The sequence below is a fragment of the Hyperolius riggenbachi genome, chromosome 2 (assembly GCF_040937935.1).
Source record: "Hyperolius riggenbachi isolate aHypRig1 chromosome 2, aHypRig1.pri, whole genome shotgun sequence".
In the NCBI taxonomy this organism is placed as follows: domain Eukaryota; kingdom Metazoa; phylum Chordata; class Amphibia; order Anura; family Hyperoliidae; genus Hyperolius; species Hyperolius riggenbachi.
In genome coordinates, this window is record NC_090647.1 from 363,105,127 (window position 1) to 363,125,413 (window position 20,287).

At 43.3% G+C, this 20,287-nt stretch overlaps 1 protein-coding gene across 1 annotated transcript in view; it reads right to left on the reverse strand.

Moving 5' to 3' along the window:
• The window catches only part of HIPK1 (homeodomain interacting protein kinase 1), a 139,853-nt gene that overhangs the window by 33,424 nt on the left and 86,142 nt on the right, over positions 1 to 20,287 (reverse strand). The window contains 1 exon segment of the mRNA XM_068266186.1: positions 9,359 to 9,493. Within this exon segment, the coding sequence (XP_068122287.1) occupies positions 9,359 to 9,493 (135 nt within the window).

Below are 20,287 nucleotides of genomic sequence, written 5' to 3' on the forward strand. Positions count from 1 at the left end.
AACATTGCATAGGACAACAGGAAGGGTGTATATTTCTCCCCGCATAAATTCTGAAATGAAATTAGAATCTTACCTTTTGCACCCGGTTAGGGCTCTTTCACACTACATGTGATTTTGATGCTATTTTACATGCGATTCCAATTTCTGATGCGATTGAGGACTCTTTTACACTACATGTGATTGCGATAAAAAAAAAAAGTCATGCAAGCAGAGTTTTTCTTCTCGTGCATCCAGTGAAAATCAGAATTGCAAATCGTAACTGCGATTTGCAATGTAAAAAGTTTAACTGTGCTCAGCCAAAAATATGGGGGCAAAGTGGATGCATGAATTGTTGGTACTTAAAAAGGGAAGGTCCGAGGAAAAAAAAAAAAAGGAGAAATCCATTTACCTTGGGCTTCCTCCAGCCCCTGGCAACTGACCTATGCCATCACCACAGCTCCGTTGGCTCCCGGTCCCCTCCGGTGCAGAGGCCGACCTCACCAGGTTGGCATCTTCAGGTGTTTCACTGTGTGGCTCGCTGAGTCGCACTGACGTCATTCGGGCCTGCACAGTATAGTCCGGATGGCGTCAGGGCGACAGAGCTGCTTGCGCAGGCGTAGTCGGCGTCTTGCACCAGAGGCAACCCCGGACCACCAGCATGGATCGGAGCTGCGGTATGGGCACAGGACATCTGGCAGGGGCTGGAGGAAGACCCAGGTAAGTGGATTTTTAAAATGTTATCCGTCCTTGGATGTGTCCTTTAACAGCACGAATTGCAGTTTGTGGCCGTATGCAATTTTGTGCAAATTAAAGAACAATGTTTGAAGCGCCACAGGGAACTAAAGAACAGTGCACATATATACTGGGCCTTGAAAGACTCCCAAAGTGCCAAATGCTGATGTACATGTATAGCATTCCTGACTAGGAACTCTTTAATTTGTGCTGATTTTATACAAATATAAATAGTGGCACATCACCTCTAGGATGTGCACATTATTACTGTAACTGTGCTTATATTCCCCATGTAGCTACAGTTTGCTATGATCACCATGTGAAACAACATGTCACCTACTGCTTTACAATGCTCCTTTTATTCCCTCGTGGCAGATGGTCTGACTGCCTCATTTATTATCCCTGTGCAGACCGAATCAGCATTTCAGCAAACACTGAGTAAGGATCAGTTACAAGTCACACCTTACCTTATATACTAGAGTATAAGCCGACCCGAGTAGAAGCCGACCCCCCCAACTTTTCCCTAAAAAAAAATTGGGAAAAATTGACCCGTGTATAAGCCAAGGATAGGAAATGCTCCAGCTACTGATCCGACTGAGTGGCCCCCTACCCCCCACCATAGGCACAACAGAGCAGGGAGGGCACAGTGGTGATAGCTGTGTGGGTTTTGAGCCATGCTGCCCCCTCTCCTCCATGGTAGAGTGCATGCTAACTGGCCTCCTCCGCCCCACCATAGCCACAACGGAGCAGTGGGGGGCACAGTGGTGATAGCTATGTGGGCTTTGTGCCATGCTGCCCCCCTCGGCTCCATGGCAGAGTGTATGCTAACTGGCACCCCTCTGAGTGTCCCCTCCCCCACCATAGGCACAGTGGAGCCGTGGGTAAACAGTGGTGACAGCTGTGTGGGCTTTGTGGCAGTCATGCTAGTTGCTCGCCCCTCTGAGTGCCCCTCCCCCTACTACCATAGGCACAATACAGAGCAGTGGGGGTACAGTGATACTTTGTGAGCTTTATGCCATGCTGCCCCCCTCCATGGCAGAGTGCATGCTAACTGGCCCCCCTCTGAGTGCCCCCTCCCTCCACTAGCCACAACAGAGCAGTGGGGGCACAGTGGTGATAGCTGTGTGATCTGTGCTGCCCCCTCTTCCTGACTGAGCGCATGCGAATTCTCATAGTGAGGTTAGTCCTATCGCGCTGCTCTCACCTCCTGTCCAGGCGTCTTTCCGTTTCTCCAGTAGTTCCTCTGCTCCAACTCTTTCATCCCCCTATGCCGCTCGTTCTCGCTGTCAGCAGCATGGAGCTCGTGTCTCATCGGGGCAGTGTATAGCCAGGGACGCTCATAGTCTCATTGCTCTGACGCGATCTAATGGCGCTTCTCACAATGTGCTGCACACGAGACTGAGTGTTCCTGGCTGCGCACTGTGTCCCGACGACACCGGAGCTCCATGCTGCTGATAGAGAGAACGAGCGGCAAAGGGAGGTGGAAGAGCTGGGGGCAGAGAAAATACCGGAGAAGCAGAAAGAGGCCCGGACAGGAGGTGAGAGCAGTGCAATAAGGCCTCACCTCACTATGCAAATTAGCATGCGCTCAGTCAGGAAGAGTGGGCAGCACGGATCGCACAGCTGTTACTGTCGTCCCCGTACTACTCCACTGTGCCTATGGCAGGGGGGAAATGGCGGCGGGAGAGGTCACTCAGAGGGTGGGTCACAGTAGCTTGTCAGACTCGAGTATAAGCAGAGACCCTCAAAATCTCGGCTTATACTCTAGTATATACGTTATGTTTTTCTTTACATGTTAATGCAAATCTACATTTTTGTAGAACAGCCTTGTTTAAAAAACAATTAGGGCTGAAACCCACTAGAGCGATTTTTGGAGCGTTTAGGGAGTGATTCAAAATGCTAGTGATTTCCCTTAACGCTCAGCAAATGTTAATGAATGGGCCAAATTCCACTGGAGTGATTGCGATTAGCAAAATCGCAAATGCAGAACATGCAGCATTTTTTAACGTTTCTGCAATGTAAAATATATAAACGCTGGCATAATTGCTCATGAATCGCCATACAGAGCTATTTTGCTAGTGTATTTAAATTACTGCACACTAAAAAAATAAAAAAAAATTGAAAGAACCAATCAATTAAAAACGCTTATGGCAAATCGCTACACAATCGCTGGCAAAACGCTTGCACTTTTTAAAATCGCTACCAAAATCGCCAGAAAAACTCATGAACTTGCTTACAAAATGCTCATTAAAAATGCTAGCGATTGCAAACAGTGATAGCGATTTGTAGTGGGTTCCAGGCCTCAGCCACACTGAAGCGTCCTGAAGAAAAAAAAAAAAAACCCTCACAGTGAAGGGTCAGGATCCCATATAGCCTTCACTGTCCTCTCGACAGGTCCTTGGTCCACCGCTGTTCCCCAAGTGCGCACTGTATGGAGCCGCCTGTCTTCAGAAGCCCTCGAAGACGAGCACTTCCAAAGCCTTCTGAGGACCTCCAGAGATGGCAAATTTGAATGGTGAGCAGCAGAACGAGGAAACAGAGTGGATGAGGTAGGCTCTGAGAACCGGAACCTTTCCTCTCCATAGGGGAATATTTGACTTTTTTTCAGAACACTTCATATTTGCTTTATGTAGGCAAACACTTTAGAGTTGACAAAATTCTATGTGCGCAATGAAAAACCTAGCAAAGGTTCTAGTGTGTGTAAAACAAAAACAAAACCAAAAAAAAAAATAATTCCAACACATTCTGCAACACAGCACATTCAAAAGGTTCTATTAAAAAGCATTTCTGCAAGTGACAAATCCTAGTCTTCAAACCACCACTCTGAGTCTTCAAACAGTAAAAATGCACCAGTGGAAGAAAAATAAGTTTAATAAAACGTTAAACCACACCATGCGTCTTTCCAAAAGCCAAAACCTGCCCAAGACAAAGCATATAGTTTAATACAAAGCAAGAACATCCCAAAACGTGATGAAGAGATCTGGCGCTCCAAGCGACGAACTGTTTTTGACAAAGGAAGGACAAAATATGCAAAGCTTTGCAATGGAGCAATGCAAACAAAGGCAAAGCAGTAAAAAAGGCATTCTAATCCATTGGCAAGCTGGCTGATGAACTTAAGGTGAGCCCAAGTTAAATGACATTTAGAAAGAAAATCTTTGGAATGCATGTTGACCATGTATTTCACATTTAAAATTTGAAACACTGGCACTACTGTGCAGTGTAGTACCTTACACCAGAAGCCCAATTATGAAAGACCACACAACACGTAACGGAAACAGAATAAGGTCAGATAGTATGACATTCTTGTAGATATTAGGTAAGGAATCATGTCAGGGTTGTCCTAAGTTTGTAAACTTGCACCACTAACTGCAAACAATTTTTGGTAACTGTACATGTCAGAGTAAAAATTTCCTGTGCACTCTTACAATCTCAGGCCTACACGGAAGACAACTTGACTTTTTTCCTGGACAGGATAGGCCTACAAGTCAAAATCTCAATTCACTGGGGCACGAGATTTGTTTAGCGTTCTTAGGGCTGTCAAATGTACATAGGACATAGCAAAGCTAGCAACCTTGTGGCTTCCTTCAGGAGAACGATTAAAGGCCTAAGTCAAGCACAAGTTGTAAAGCTTGCACATCAGACAAAGGTTTTAGCAGCTGCAACCAATTTCAGAACCATGAAAAACATTTACATATATATGTTGAATATGCTTGTTTGACAAGGTCTTGGTGGATAACGTAACCCACCAGAAGGCACTTATCTGTGAAAACGTCCCGTCATCCCCCCCACCTCCATTGAATAGCATTCTTGGCTATAGTTGAGAAGCAGGACTACGTAATGCTCATGCACAACCATGCCGCCTTAACAAGAGTATAAATCATTAAGGACAACAGTGTCAGCATGTGTACATACCTGGCCAAAAAGTTTTGAGAGTGACTCAAATACTGGTTTTCACAAAGTTTGCTGCTTTTTTTGTCAACTTCTGGGATGTATTGACGTAGGATTACAAGCATTTCAGTTATTGACAACTACATAAAGTTCCTAAAAAGTCAATATTTTCAGTGTTGGCCCCTTTACAAAGGCATCTGCAATCAGCTCTGGCATGCTGTCAATCAACTTCTGGGCCAAACCATGGCTGATGGCAACCCATTCTTCGATAATCAATGCCTGGAATGTCAGTATTTGTGGGTTTGTCCAACCCCTTCCTATAGGTAGGCCACAAGTTCTACATTGGATTAAAGGATACCCAAAGTGACATGGCATGATGAGATAGACGTGCATGTACAGTGCCTAGCACACATCTGTATGTAAAGGTGGCCATACACTGGTCGATTTGCAATCAAATTCGACCAACAGATAGATCCCTCTCTGATCGAATCTGATCAGAGGGATCGTATGGCCACCTTTACTGCAAACAGATTGTGAATCGATTTCAGCCTGAAACCGATCACAATCTGTGGAGCTGCAATCGCCGCCTACCCCCCCCCCCCCCCCCCCCCCCTGCATACATTACCTGTTCTGGCTGGCGCGAGTCCCCTGGTCCCCGCTGTCTTCTTCTCCGCTCCGGGCTCCAGACCATTCCTGCAGCTACTGAACTTCCTGTCCAGGGGAAGTTTAAACAGTAGAGGGTGCTCTAATGTTTAAACTTCCTGCCGGGACAGGAAGTTCTGTGTAGCTGCAGCCGGTCTGGAACCCAGCGCGGAAAGAAGACAGCAGGGACCAGGGGACCCGCGCCGGCCGGAACAAGTAATGTATACCCGCTGTATTGCGTCGATCGTCATGCATTCGACCGCCGATATGGACGCACTCCCGACCCGCCGGCGATCGAGAAAAATCTTCCGCACGGACGGATCGACGAGAACGATCGATTTCGGACAGAAATCGATCGTTCTGTCAGCGGTGTGCGCGGCGATTTCACAGCCGATTCGATCACTGTGATCGAATCGGCCGTATATCGGCGGGAAAATCGTTAGGTGTATGGGCCCCTTAAGACTGTGTATGCCACTGATAAGAAATTACAACTATAAAACACTTTCATAGCAGAAAATGGCTTCTTAGAGCAGGAAAGAGAAGAAGGGTCAATAATTCATAGATTTTAGCTCTGGCAAAATTCAATGAATAGGTCATTGAGCAAAAACAAAAAACATGAAAGTAGATTTAAATATAAAACTGTGGAATAGCTTAGTCCTTTTTAGGAAAGGAAGCTGGATACAATTGTTTATTTCATTAGTTTATGTTCACCTCAGGTGTCCTTTAAGGTCTGGGGAGTTTCCTGGCCAAGGACCAAAATTCAATGTTTTGTTCCCCAACTTACTTATTTTGGCCCAATGGCAAGGTGCTCTGCCATGCTGGAAAAGGCATTGTTCTTCTAACTGTTCTTGGATGTTTGAAAGAAGCTGCTGTCAGAGTTTTGGTACTATTCTTTATTCAGTGTTGTGTTCTTAGGCAAAATGGTGAGTGAGACCACTCCCTAGGATGAGAAGTAGCTCTACACATGAATATTTTCAGGATGATCAACTGTTGGCATGAGAAAGAAACAAGACTGATGGTAGCACAGATTTACCTCAGTCCTTAGCTGTCCTACCCCTGTATTTTTTGAGGACTGTCAGCCTGACCCTCATGTTTTTCTTGGAAAGAAGCGGTTTCTTTGCTGCCCTTCTTAACACAAGGCCATTCTCCAAAGGACTTTGTCTCACTGTACATTCAGATGCACTCACCTCTGCCTGCCGCCATTCCTGAGTAAGCTCTGCACCAGAAGCACCCCGATCCTGCGGCTGAATCATCTTTAGAAGAAGTCTTGGCGCTTGCTGGACTTTTTTTTAAGCTCCCTGAAGCTTTTTTTTTTACAACAATTGAACCTCTCTTCAAGTTCTTGATGATCCAATACATGGTTGATTTAGGCGGAATCTTAGTAGCCGTCATATACTTGTTAAGTTCATTTTCAAGGCAAAGAAGAAGAACTTTACAACTCATCTGATCACCCTTCATAACATTCTGGAGTATATATAAATTTATATCATAAAAACTGAAGCAGCAATCTTGTGAATCTGAAAATATTTGTGCCATTCTCAGACCTTTTGGCCATGGCTGTACAAACTTCAGTCAGAAGGCTGACAAAAAAACTGGGTCTAAGATCTAAGTTTTGTGATAAGCGGTAAGAATAGCCAAACAAAAGTTGTGTTTTTTTTATCTACAGTAGCACCTTTTATTTTTAAACTGGAATTGGTAAAACTGAGAAAATGTTTTTTCTAATATTTTCCTTGTTTTCCCATTAAAATTCATAGAAAAAAAAAATTGTTCGAGGGAAAAAAATTGCATACAATGAAAGCCTAGTTTGTCTTGGAAAAAAACAATATATATTTCATTTCTGCGTCAAAAGTAGGAATAAAGTGATTTCTGATTAAATAAGGACATAGCTAAACTGTCAAAACTGCTCTGGTCCATAAGTGGGAAACAAGGTCTGGATGCAAAGTGGTTAAAAAAGAAAAAAAAAATCTGCTAATAAAAAGGGCATCAAGTGTTTGTTTAATGCCTTGTCGAATAACACTTAATAAAATTCTTCTTAAAGATGCTACAAGCTTTGTCATTCTAGCCGGTAAAATTTGGGCAAGTGCTTTTAGAATAATGTGAAGTTGTTGCTTTTTGTTTCCCAAATTAAGCTTTTTTTTTATCTACAAAGCTGAAAATTGGTATACAATCACAGGTCGTGGGTAACATCTCCGCTGTTCTGTTTCAAACCTAATGCTGGGAATACACAATGCTTTCTTTGAGGCAGATAGATGGTTCAATAGACAATTTCCGACATGTCCGATCTCACTTTCGATCGTTTTACTGCTCGATTTCTCATAGAAGTGAATGGAGATTGATAAAAACTAAAAAAAAACAAAAAATGATAATAAAGCGGGGAAATCGAGTGGAAAAACGAATCAAAACACGATTAACTGGCAAAGCAACCGCAAAAACGCATCGTGTATTCCCAGCATAAAAGTGCACACAAACTGATGAGATAAAACAATTGTATTTATAGTCATAGTCCTACTCCTAAATGGGACTTGTGCATTTAAAAGTTAAAAATTTACTTTTACTTTTTTTTTCTCCAATTCAAGGTTTTTAATTATCCACATAATACATGTAAATTAACAACAACAAGTGAAGACAAACCTAACCTAAGTGTTTAAGCTACACTTTCTTCAGGAGTCGCCCATAGGGATTGGTACTCCATCCCTAGGGCGACAGTTCCAAGCAGAAGCACAGACATGTTTTTCGACAAGAGCAGAGTGAAGGGACACTTGTTATGGGTAGGGAAGAATGGACAGAAGTGGCACACACGTCGGATTGGGATTGTAAATCTCTCATGTTAAATGTCACTTCAGGTACCTTTTAAAGAAAAACTAAGTAAAATGAGATCAATACAAATGCATCAGTGCAGTTTTTTCCTGCATACCAACTCCACTCCAAAAATTTGAATCAAAAGGAATTTAAATCGAGCTCACCTTTAAGTTCAAATAAGATTTTTCAGCATCTGTGGAAAAGCAATATCACTGAGGGTACAAAACAAGCTCTTTCACTGATTGTTAATTGCTGCAAAGTGTTTTAGGGTATGCTGGTTAAAGGGCTGCAGAAGCCATTAATTCATCCATACATCAGAGGCCATCAATGCAGTTTTTGCTCAGCAAAAGTCTGGTTTGAGATTAACCTAGTGGCTAAAGAGCAAGCATATAAAAAGCTACAAGGATTTCACTTCTGCATGCAACGAAGCGATCTCCTGCATCACCAGGTATAAAGATACTCAAACACTTGCCATACTCCGTAATTAATTAAGTCATGAGAAGTCTGGCCAAACCTTTATATGTCTAGCATGGGTTGTAATTGTCAGAAACTTCAGAAATATAAGGCTGTAACTTCAGGAAATCTCAATTTGGAATGAGAATTCTCTCCTTAAACGGTGTTCAAAATGGTTATTAGCATAAAATCTTGTTTAAAAAGTTTTGGCAAAGTAGAAGGGTTCCTTGTGAACAAGCTGTAAAACTATACTAGCCAGCCTACTGAAGAACACTCACTCAGTCTGTTCTCCAAGTCACAGGAACACAGATTACAGGAAAGCATGCAGACTACTAAAATTAAATCTTAAAAATCTATAGGACGTGTGTCATTTACGATTTTGCCAAAATGTCAACCAATGCTTAAAAATCTCTCACGCTAACTGACCAGATGCAAGGCTTTTATTAGGCTTGATTCCTTCTATATGCATACATATTTGTTTTAAGGTTAAGGACTGGAATTGTACTCAGTAAGAGCCTTTTCATTATGGAAACCCTTCAAGGAAAGAAGCTGGAAAGAATAGAGAAAATAGCTGTATCGTAGAAAGCAAGAATGTAATTTAGCCCCCCTCATTGGAACTGCTGCTTTAAGAAAAAGCCAGGCTGAAACATAAGAGGCAGACAGCACTGTGGCAATCATTTTCAAAAGGAAATAAATGGAAACATTAAGAAGGAGCTGCTAAGAATGTTGCAAGAACACAGCCACAAGATGGAGCTCATGCTTCCATGCTCTTCGGAAATGTTCTATGATCAGGAGGAAAAGAAAACACACACAAATATATAAAAAGGAGACTGTTAGTGTACACAATCAAGTGAAACAAAATTACCAGTACAGCAGCTGTCTGTTCAACTAAGGCCGGCCGCCCGGCTGCGCAGTTCAAGGTAAATGGTACCGCATACTGCGGCGTGATGGTGGCTACGTGTGGATGAAGAGTTGTTACCATTAGTGGTGTACAGCTTCCCTGAAACGTAGATTAGGAGGTGAGTGAAACAGTGTATTTATTATCAGGATATATGCTTTAACAGTACCACAATCAATTGTGTGTGGAACTCTTTACTAGCCTCACGGATTAAGAATGTCCAAAGTAAAATCTATTACTGGTAGCTGTAAGTATACAACTGTGGAAACCGGAAACAGTTGCTACAGGCAACAGGAATAGCAGACTCTAGACATTCTTAAATCCCCACTGAATAGCAGGGTGCTTTTTTTTTTGTAAACGTTAAATGGAAGGCCATTCAACTTTTGATAAATAAATACAATGAAACAAATAACCTAAAGTATATGTATTTTCAAATTTCTTTTAATGATCTTTAAAAAGAAAGTACTCCAATGTTAAGGTGCCCATACATCTACCGACTTTGCAGCCGGATCAACATTCTGATTCAATAATTTTATCAAAAAGGATGAAAATCTGTGCCACAGCAAGTATGCCAAATCAATGATTGTGGGCTGAAATCGGTCTTATTTATCTGACATGCAAAAAATCTCAATCAGAAATTCTTGACAACATGCATGGCGGTAACGGTGTCCATCATCGATGACCGAGACAGACACCGCCTGCCTGGCCACTTCCAAAAATAAAGGTCTGCCCCCTTTAACCCCTGGGTGTAGTGCAAAATCTTACCTGTCCTGCTGCCATGACTGCAGGCCTCATTCACAGTCACCCCCGTATGCCACCAGGCAAGTGGGTGTTGGTAAACAAGCACCACATAGTACACGCGCAGTGATCTATCAGACTCAAGGGTGAGGGCTGGTTCACACATCGCAAAATGCAAATCACAATCTTGATATTGTGGAACAAAATTTCAGCAATTTGCAAATCCCATTCAAGAGCGAGAATCACATGCCTATTGCCTCCAAAATGCGGCATGCATCGCGTTTGCACTTTATGCAAACCACAAACCTGCAGTGAAAATTATCCCATAGGAATGCACTTGTCACTTTGCTGATCTCCGGGGACCAGTAGCTAAGTGCTGGAAAGCTCCCCAGAAGCACACCAGTATGAACTAGCCCGACAGCGGAGGAGGCTGGGAGTCGCTGTAGTGGGACAGGTAAGATTTCAGGCTCCCTGCACACTGCAAATCAGATTTTCCCTGAATGCCATCAACAGAAAAACGCAGAAAAAAATGCAGCATGCAGGAACGATTAAAAATCGGAATCGCATGCAGTGTGCAGGGAGCCTCACACTGCAGGGACACCAGGGGGGCATTTATACTCGGGTGAGGGGGGTATTTCACGGAAGTCTGTATCACTAGGCCGATTCCGGATAGATCTAATGCTGAAATCTATTGGGAATCAGCCTGTGGTGGTATTGACAGGCAGACAACAGGTCTATCTCCAATTAGATTCGATCAGAGAAATCTGTCTCTTGGTCGATCTGCCCATTCATCGCTACATGTATGGGCAACTGTAACGAGCGAGATAGAGGCTGCCATATTTATTTCCTTTTAAACAATTACCAGTTGCCTGGCAGCCCTGTTGATCTATTCAGCTGCAGTAGTGTCTGAACCGTATCAGAAACAAGCATGCAGCTAATCTGGTCAGATCTGACAATGTCAGAAACACCTGATCTGCTGCAGGCTTGTTCAGGGTCTGTGGCTAAAAGCAATAAAGGCACAAGATCAGCAGGACTGCCAGGCAACTGGTATTGCTGAAAAGGAAATAAATATGGCAGCCTCCATATCCCTCATTACAGTTGTCCTTTAATGACTTTGTGGCAATGAGAGATACAAGCAGAGCGCCACTGTTTCCGAATCACAGGAGCCAAATTTATCAAAACTGATAAAACAGGAGCAACTGCTCAGAGCAAGCATTCAGATTTCCCCTGGTAAAAGAAACAAAGCTCTGAATGGTTGTTGTGGACAACTGCTCCAGTTTGCTAAATATATGTATCAAACTTAGCCAACCCTGAAGTCTTGCCTGCACGTCTGAATTCATTTCTAAGAAAGCCTGGAGAAGCACCTGGTGTTAACCCAGCAGAAGTGGACTTGCTTGCTGTTTATGAAGCAATAAATTCTTGATGTTTCTTCAGAGAGTTTGCAACCCATCCGTCTGTAAGTGTATGTTCACACTATATGCATTGCTTCACTCTGCACTGGTGCTTGTCAACACACCGACTGTACAACCATACAGGCAGGCTCACATCTCTGTGTTGTAATTGACAAAATGTATCCAAACACTTTCTTACAGTGCATTTCTGGATAAAGTGAGTGATAGCAAGCCAAATAAATCGCTATCTTCATGCTATAAAAATAGTGGAGATGTTAAACGATGCATACAGTGTGAACTTGACCTTACTCTACGCAACTCCTCAGGGGTGGTCACCAACCCTCCCTATTTGGCACACCAGCACATGGGGCCAAGATGGACTTCATGTATTCTTGGAAATATTACACAATGTTTCGGGTTTGCAAAATACAGCAGAGTTAAGAATAGTTACCTTCTCTGCATCCTCATCCATTTGCCCAAGTCTACACCAGTATACACGTGAAGTGTACATAATATTAATTACTAACCTTGCAGCCATTCCAGAAACAAAACCTTGCACCGGGAACTCCATATGGCCTGCAATGTTACCAGAGAAACCCCAGATGTGTGATCAGTTATAATGTCCCTGATTCACTAACCTACAGCAAGGATGTCATGTGCAGGCACCACATGACAATTTTACCATTGCTACCACTGAGAGCGTTGCACACTGCCAGCGGTAGTAATAGTAAGATTGCCGTGGGGCAATCTTACCATAGGTACTGCAAACTTACTGTAGGTTAGTAAATTAGGGCCAATGTGACCTAGGCGTACTGTATGAAAGGTACAATTACCTTCTAAAATGCTGGACATTGAGATGCAGAAACAGCATTTAAAGGATAACCCGAGGCAAAGCTCCCCAAGCAAAGTACAGAGGTAAGTTCATGCTGGATCCACAGACCTCTGTGCATTAAGTCAAAATTTAAAACCAGAAGAGACCGGTTTGCTGTAATGTTCCCTCCCATCAATCAAATTTTTTCCTCTTATGGTGGATGAGTGGGGTAAGGAAAGAGGAAGGAATAAAAGGGTGATAGGAGTGAACATTGCTGTAAAAGCCTGCCAATTCCGGTCTGAAAATTTGACTTTAGCCAAAAGTGTGATTACTGGGACTGTTGGGTGGGGGCTATTTGAGGAGGAATACTGTAGGGGGGGGGGGGGGGGGGGGGGGCAGGGGAAAAGAGTTGAACTTACCCGGGGCTTCTAATGGTCCCCCGCAGGCACCCGGCGTTGCCGTGTCCTCGCTCCTGCTGATGACACCAGGAGCGTACTGCGCAGGCCCAGTGTGGTCTGTGCCTGCGTAGCACACTCCTGGTGACATCAGCCGGAGCGGGAACATGGCAACGAAGGCGCAGTGTTTTTTTAGACTTTGAAGTCGGAAATTCCAGAAATTAACCGGAGGCGGGGCCGGAGCATCGGTGAGTGGCTACGCGGGAACAGGATGTCTGTGGGGGACCATTAGATGCCCCTGGTAAGTTTAACTCATTCTCCCCCGACCCCCCTACAGTATTCCTTTAAGGTCACTGGTCCAGAATGAGCAGGCAGACCAGATACTTTGACTATGGTCTGACCGCATGCGTGTTGCAGGTGTGTGATTCAAACAACTGAAGGCAAAAACCTCAGTGTGAGAGCCAATTGGTGTATACGGGAATGAAGATGGCAGCCTCAGTATTCCTCTCGCTTAAGGTTTCTTTTAACTTCATTGTAGCCCATGAGATATGGAGGCTGTCATTTATTTCCTTTTAAACAATACCAGTTGCCTAGCAGTCCTGCTGGTCCTTCTGGTTGCAGTGTCTGAATCGCACCTGAAACAAGCATGTGGTAATTCTGTAAGTCTTCAATGTATCTGGTCTGCATGCTTGTTCATGCGGGGCGTATGGCTTAAAGTACTGGAGACAAAGGATTAGCAGGATAGCACGGTAATGTGCATGGTTTAAAATGAACTAAATTGGTCAGCTGCATCTGCCATATTCCTCTCACTTCATGCTTGCGTTAAAAATTGTAAAATGTTACCATTTTATGCCCAATGGAAAAAAAAATGCAGTTCTCCAGGTATAACGCCAGGAAATGGGACAGTTCAACTTGTATATGCTCTACATCAGGGGTCAGGAACCTTTTGGGTTGAGAAAGCCATAAACGCCACATATTTTAAAATGTAATTCCGTGAAAGCCACACAATGCTTTAACTGGAACAGTAGGGCTCACGACCCTGTTGCCATGGTTATGTGTATACAGTTGATCTGGCAGGCAGCGGCAGTGTCCGACACGTCTTCAGCTTCTCTTGAGTTTCTGCAACATCAGCAATTTCCCTGAGAGCCAGAGAGGAGACATACCGACTAACAGCCTGTTAGCTAGCTGATTGGGGGTTGATTCACTTTGTAGGACGAGACACCCGCACTTTGGCCCAATCAAAGTGCGGGGATCTCATCCTACAAAGTCACTGGACCTGACAGGGTCCAGAGTGGGACAATTGGAGCAGCTGTTGTTCCTTTTGGGGTAGCGCGAGTAAGTTAGTGCATGCTACAGCAGTAGCCTACTTTAAAAATGTTACTTGCTCTGCCACACTAAGCTGTGGTGCTTCAGCAGTGTAGTTTAGTCACTCAACCCCTACTGATTTGTATGTGAGCCAGATGTAGCCATCAAAAGAGCCACATATGGCTCCCGAGCCATAGGTTCCCTACCCTTGCTCTACATCCATCCCACATGCATCCCATTGTGGATGGGCTCATTGTGTATGATGGGTGTATATAAACATTTTATATAGTGGACTCCAGATGACCACCACCATGCTTCCTGCGGCTCTGGGGTGCATAAAAGATATGTGAAACTACCAATTTTTTGGGGCGGCATCATGTATAGCCTCCTCTCTAGGCTTATGCAAAAGGAGTCCTTTTTAAATTATTTTTACTGGGTATGACTAACTGCCCTGCAAGCTCCTAACATTCAGGCTATTAGCTTGATTAAAACCTAAAAGCCTATTAAGGCACACAATACAACTGAAAGATCCAATTTTTACACCAATGCAATTGGTTGTACAAAAAAACAAAAACACAAAAAAAGGTTTTTTTTTTTTTAAAATCATTCAAAAAATCTGATCTAATTTCCCATTTTTATGCGATAAGATCAAGAGTGTTGGATTTTTCTGATCAGTTAATATGAAAATTGAATGGTGTAGGGTAGTTTGCTTGATGTGCAGACCCAATATTTTTTTTTTTAAGTTTTCAATCATTTTTCTCATAATTGAGGAAAAATGTAATGTGCGTGGTACCATTGGTCAGATTTTTTTTTTTTTTTTTTTTTAAGACCTAAATCAGAGCCAAGTATGCAGATCCATTCTTGAACATCAGACATCTAAAATTAAAGACCTATATGCAAAAACATGTCAAAAGGAAACCTCACTAGAATTTCATTTGGTTAGTCCACAACAGTCGGAAAAACACAAAGAAATAAGAATGAAAAACAGGACTGCATTGCTTTGCATAGGGAACACATACTGTGTACATATTTTGTCTACTACAAATGTGTAGACACAATGATCGTCAATCATAGCTCAGTTTTCCAGCATAAAAAAAAAATTAGAATGTGCACCGAGAGAGATTATATACCCAGGGCAATCAATGTAAATACACACAAACATATGGAAATGTTAAGTTAGTTGTCTTAATGTATTGGACAATCTTCTAGCAATCTAGCAGATCAGATCACTTCCTCCCAATAGCGGTTTTGGGTCACCCTGAGCTGCTTGGTTACTTCAACTGTTCCAGCGGGGAACAGTAACCAATTGGGAGGAACTTCAAAAGGAAGTTACTGCATTTTGGTGCTGCTCAGGTCTCTGCTTCCTTATGACAGGTGTGAAGAGTCAGCTTTTGTAAATGACCAACCTTCTTTTTGCTTGAAAACATGGTAGAACCAAGTCACCTTTATGAAGATGCAGTGTATTCCATGTAATGCCACATTGTTGTTAATGGAAGATATGAAGTGGCATTTGACATGTGCACAGTAGCAAAGTCTGGTTACCTGACTGTTCTTCCATTCATCGTTCATAAGTAAATTGTGCGACAGTGTGTAATTGTGTATAATTGCAAAAGATATCAAGCATCTATATCTTTGCAGTTTTTGTTTAGAAATCCTCCTTTTCTGCTTCAGTTTAGGCGGGGTTTTCAATGTTTGAATATAAAACTTTTACAGTTAGATTGTAACTGCCAAAAAGGTGGTACAGAGAATGTCAGAGTTCTGTGCTCTGCTTACTTATAAAGTTTTCCAAGTTTCTTCCTCCTCCGCAGTGTAGAATTGTTGCAGATTCTCTGCTATCCCAGTGTGAAACACTGCCTTCATACAACTTGCCAAGGAAGAGCAAGTGATACCCTGCTGCAGGAATAATACAACTCATGTACAGTGTACCATCCTGACACATTATTAGAGATACTGGGGAACAGCTGTACACACTTTAGAATTTAGGCCAAGTCAATTGATCAGGATTAATAATTTTGAATTGGACCAATCCAAATCAGCTACTGTAATTCCAAGTTGCATAAAATTAAAAACCTTTCATGCTAAAAATGATTACCATCTCATCAGCCATCTTTAACTCACAGGACGTTATTTCTCCCTGAATATCACTAACGTTATAGAATTTTTCAGTGGTCTTTCACTGCACAGACATCACATGATGCAAGTAGATGACATGCAAAGACATTCCATAACATCCAATAAACAGAGCAGTAAAGTTTCTCGAATAGATGAGATGCCTCAAAAACAAAACTTACTATAAAATCCTCTGAGCAGTGTGTGGCCTTACCTGCCCCATATATTTGTGACTGGCTCAAGTATGTAAACTAATGCCTTTGTTTAACCACTTCCTGACCGCCGTATAGACAATTGGCGGCCGGGAAGTGGACCCCGCAAGGACCGCCGTATTGACAAATGGCGGCGGTCCTTGTAGGGGCATGGGCGGCGCGATCGCGTCATTCGTGACGCGATCGGCCGCCGGGGACTGGCTCCGCCCATCTCGTGCTGTAACCCGCAGGCCGTTCGGAAGCGACTGGCGGGTTACTAGCACCCGGATCGCCGCATACAAAGTGTATAATACATATTGTAATGTTTACAAAGTGTATTATACAGGCTGCCTCCTGCCCTGGTGGTCCCAGTGTCCGAGGGACCACCAGGGCAGGCTGCAGCCACCCTATGTCGCACCCAAGCACACTGATTTCTCCCCCCCATGCCCCAGATCGCCCACAGCACCCCTCAGACCCCCCCCTGCCCACCCCCCAGACCCCCCCTGCCCACCCCCAGACCCCTGTTTGCACCCAATCACCCCCTTAATCACCCATCAATCACACCCTGTCACTTTCTGTCAACGCTAATTTTTTTTTTATCCCCCCCCCTGCCCCCTCCTGATCACCCCCCCACCCCTCAGATTCTCCCCAGACCCCCCCCCCCCCCATGTACTGTATGCATCTATCCCCCTGATCACCCGTCAATCAACCCCTGTCACTGCCACCCATCAATCAGCCCCTAACCTGCCCCTTGCGGGCAATCTGATCACCCACCCACACCAATAGATCGCCCGCAGATCCGACGTCACATCACCTCCCAAGTGCAGTGTTTACATCTGTTCTCTACCCTAAACACCCACTAATTACCCATCAATCACCCCCTATCACCACCTGTCACTGTTACCCATCAGATCAGACCCTAATCTGCCCCTTGCGGGCACCCAATCACCCGCCTACACGCTCAGATTGCCCTCAGACCCCCCCCCCCCCCTTATCAATTCGCCAGCGCAATATTTACATCTTTTCTTCCCTGTAATAACCCACTGATCACCTGTCAATCACCCATCAACCACCCCCTGTCACTGCCACCCATCAATCAGCCCCTAACCTGCCCCTTGCGGGCAATCTCATCACCCACCCACACCAATAGATCGCCCGTCAGATCACCTCCCAAGTGCAGTGTTTACATCTATTCTCTACCCTAAACACCCACTAATTACCCATCAATCACCCCCTGTCACTGCTACCTATCAGATTAGACCCCTATCTGCACCTAGGGCACTCAATCACCCGCCCACACCCTCAGAATGCCCTCAGACCCCAGCCCTGATCACCTCGCCAGTGCATTGCTTGCATCTATTCCCCCCTCTAATCACACCTTGAGACACCCATCAATCACCTCCTGTCACCCCCTAGCACACCTACCCATCAGATCAGGCCCAATACAACCTGTCATCTAAAAGGCCACCCTGCATATGACCGGTTCCACAAAATTCGCCCCCTCAGACCACCTGTCATCAAAATTTGCAGATGCTTATACCCCTGAACAGTCATTTTGAGACATTTGGTTTCCAGACTACTCACGGTTTTGGGCCCTTAAAATGCCAGGGTGGTATAGGAACCCCACAAAGTGACCCCATTTTAGAAAAAAAGACACCCCAATGTATTCTGTTAGGTGTATGACGGGTTCATAGAAGATATTTTTTGTCAAAAGTTAGCGGAAATTGATTTGTATTTTTTTTTTTTTCACAAAGTCATTTTTCACTCACTTGTGACAAAAAAAAATCTTCTATGAACTCACCATACTCCTAACGGAATACCTTGGGGTGTCTTTCTAAAATGGGGTCACTTGTGGGGTTCCTATACTGCCCTGGCATTTTAGGGGCCCTAAACAGTGAGGAGTAGTCTACAAAACAAATGCCTAAAAATGACCTGTAAATAGAACGTTGGGCCCCTTAGCGCACCTAGGCTGCAAAAAAGTGTCACATGTGGTACCGCCGTACTCAGGAAAAGTAGTATAATGTGTTTTGGGGTGTATTTTTACACATACCCATGCTGAGTGGGAGAAATCTCTCTGCAAATGGACAATTGTGTGTAAAAAAAAAAAAAAAATCAAACAATTGTCATTTACAGAGATATTTCTCCCACCCAGCATGGGTATGTGTAAAAATACACCCCAAAACACATACTACTTCTCCTGAGTACGGCAATACCACGTGTGGCACTTTTTTGCAGCCTAACTGCGCTAAGGGGCCCAAAGTCCAATGAGCACCTTTAGGCTTTACAGGGGTGCTTACAATTTAGCACCCCCCAAAATGTCAGGACAGTAAACACCCCACAAATGACCCCATTTTGGAAAGTAGACACTTCAAGGTATTCAGAGAGGAGCATAGTGAGTCCGTGGCAGATTTCATTTTTTTTTTGTCGCAAGTTAGAAGAAATGGAAATTATTATTTTTTTTGTCACAAAGTGTCATTTTCCGCTTACTTGTGACAAAAAATAATTTCCATGAACTCACTACGCCTCTCAGTGAATACTTTGGGATGTCTTCTTTCCAAAATGGGGTCATTTGGGGGGTATTTATACTATCCTGGAATTCTAGCCCCTCATGAAACATGTCAGGTGGTCAGAAAAGGCAGAGATGCTGGAAAATGGGAAAATTCACTTTTTGCACCATAGTTTGTAAACGCTATAACTTTTACCCAAACCAATAAATATAGGCTGAATGGGGTTTTTTTTAATCAAAAACAGGTTTGTCCACATTTTTCGCGCTGCATGTATACAGAAATTTTACTTTATTTGAAAAATGTCAGCACAGAAAGTTAAAATCATTTTTTTGACAAAATTCATGTCTTTTTTGATGAATATAATAAAAAGTAAAAATCGCAGCAGCCATCAAATAGCACCAAAAGAAAGCTTTATTAGTGACAAGAAAAGGAGCCAAAATTCATTTAGGTGGTAGGTTGTATGAGCGAGCAATAAACCGTGAAAGCTGCAGTGGTCTGAATGGAAAAAAAGTGCCTGGTCCTCTGGTCCTTAAGAGGGGTAAAGCCCACGGTCCTCAAGTGGTTAAAGAGGAAGGATAAGGAAAATGTAAGGGGGGGGGGAGAATATGCTGTACCCATTGGTCCTGTGTGGGGAAGGAGGCAGAATCCTATGAGAGTGCAGAGGAATATTCTAAACTAACTTTTTTTTTTTTAAAGTGAACTCAACCAGGCTATGGTTAGAATTATGCACACAAACTTTCTAAGAAACTGGAGTACCTCCCTAAGGTTTAATATCCTGACATAAAATTAAAGTGGATCCATGATACTGTAAAATGTGGGGTCATTACGAATGGCCGCTTAACATATGGTACTCAATTTTCCTCCCTAAAAATTTTCCCTCACCCACTCTCCTATTACCTAAGGTAATGCAGCCTCTCCCCCCTCAGCTCTCCACTGTCGCAGTGCTCTTGGTTCCAAGATTGCAAGTGCTCCTGGGAGAACCTCCCCCAGAATCTCACATGCACAAAAAAAAAGTGAAGATTGATCAAGAGTTTTGCATTTTCGTTATTAAGAATTTGTTACAGGAACCCACTCAGACATTTTCATTATTGGACGAGGTTTAGCTCGATTGACTATATTGCACCCACAATATAAAGGCTTTTTGGTTATTTTTGAGTCTTTCGCTTAGCTCCTCTTTAACAGCAATTCAAATTCTATGTAAGCAGAGATCTCTCTCTACAAATAAATGTACAATAAACTGTAGATATTTTAAAAATAAATGCAAATACACACAAGTGAAAAGGCACTTGGTTTCTGTAAAATCCTGTAAAAAGTTTACTGTAGTTTTATACACGTTATGTTCTAATAGGAGGTAAAAGTCCTCTCAACTGATTATCCTAATGGTTAAAAAGGCACAGGAGAAACTGAGTCACAGAGCTGGAATGAAAGGATACTGTATTAAAAATGTCA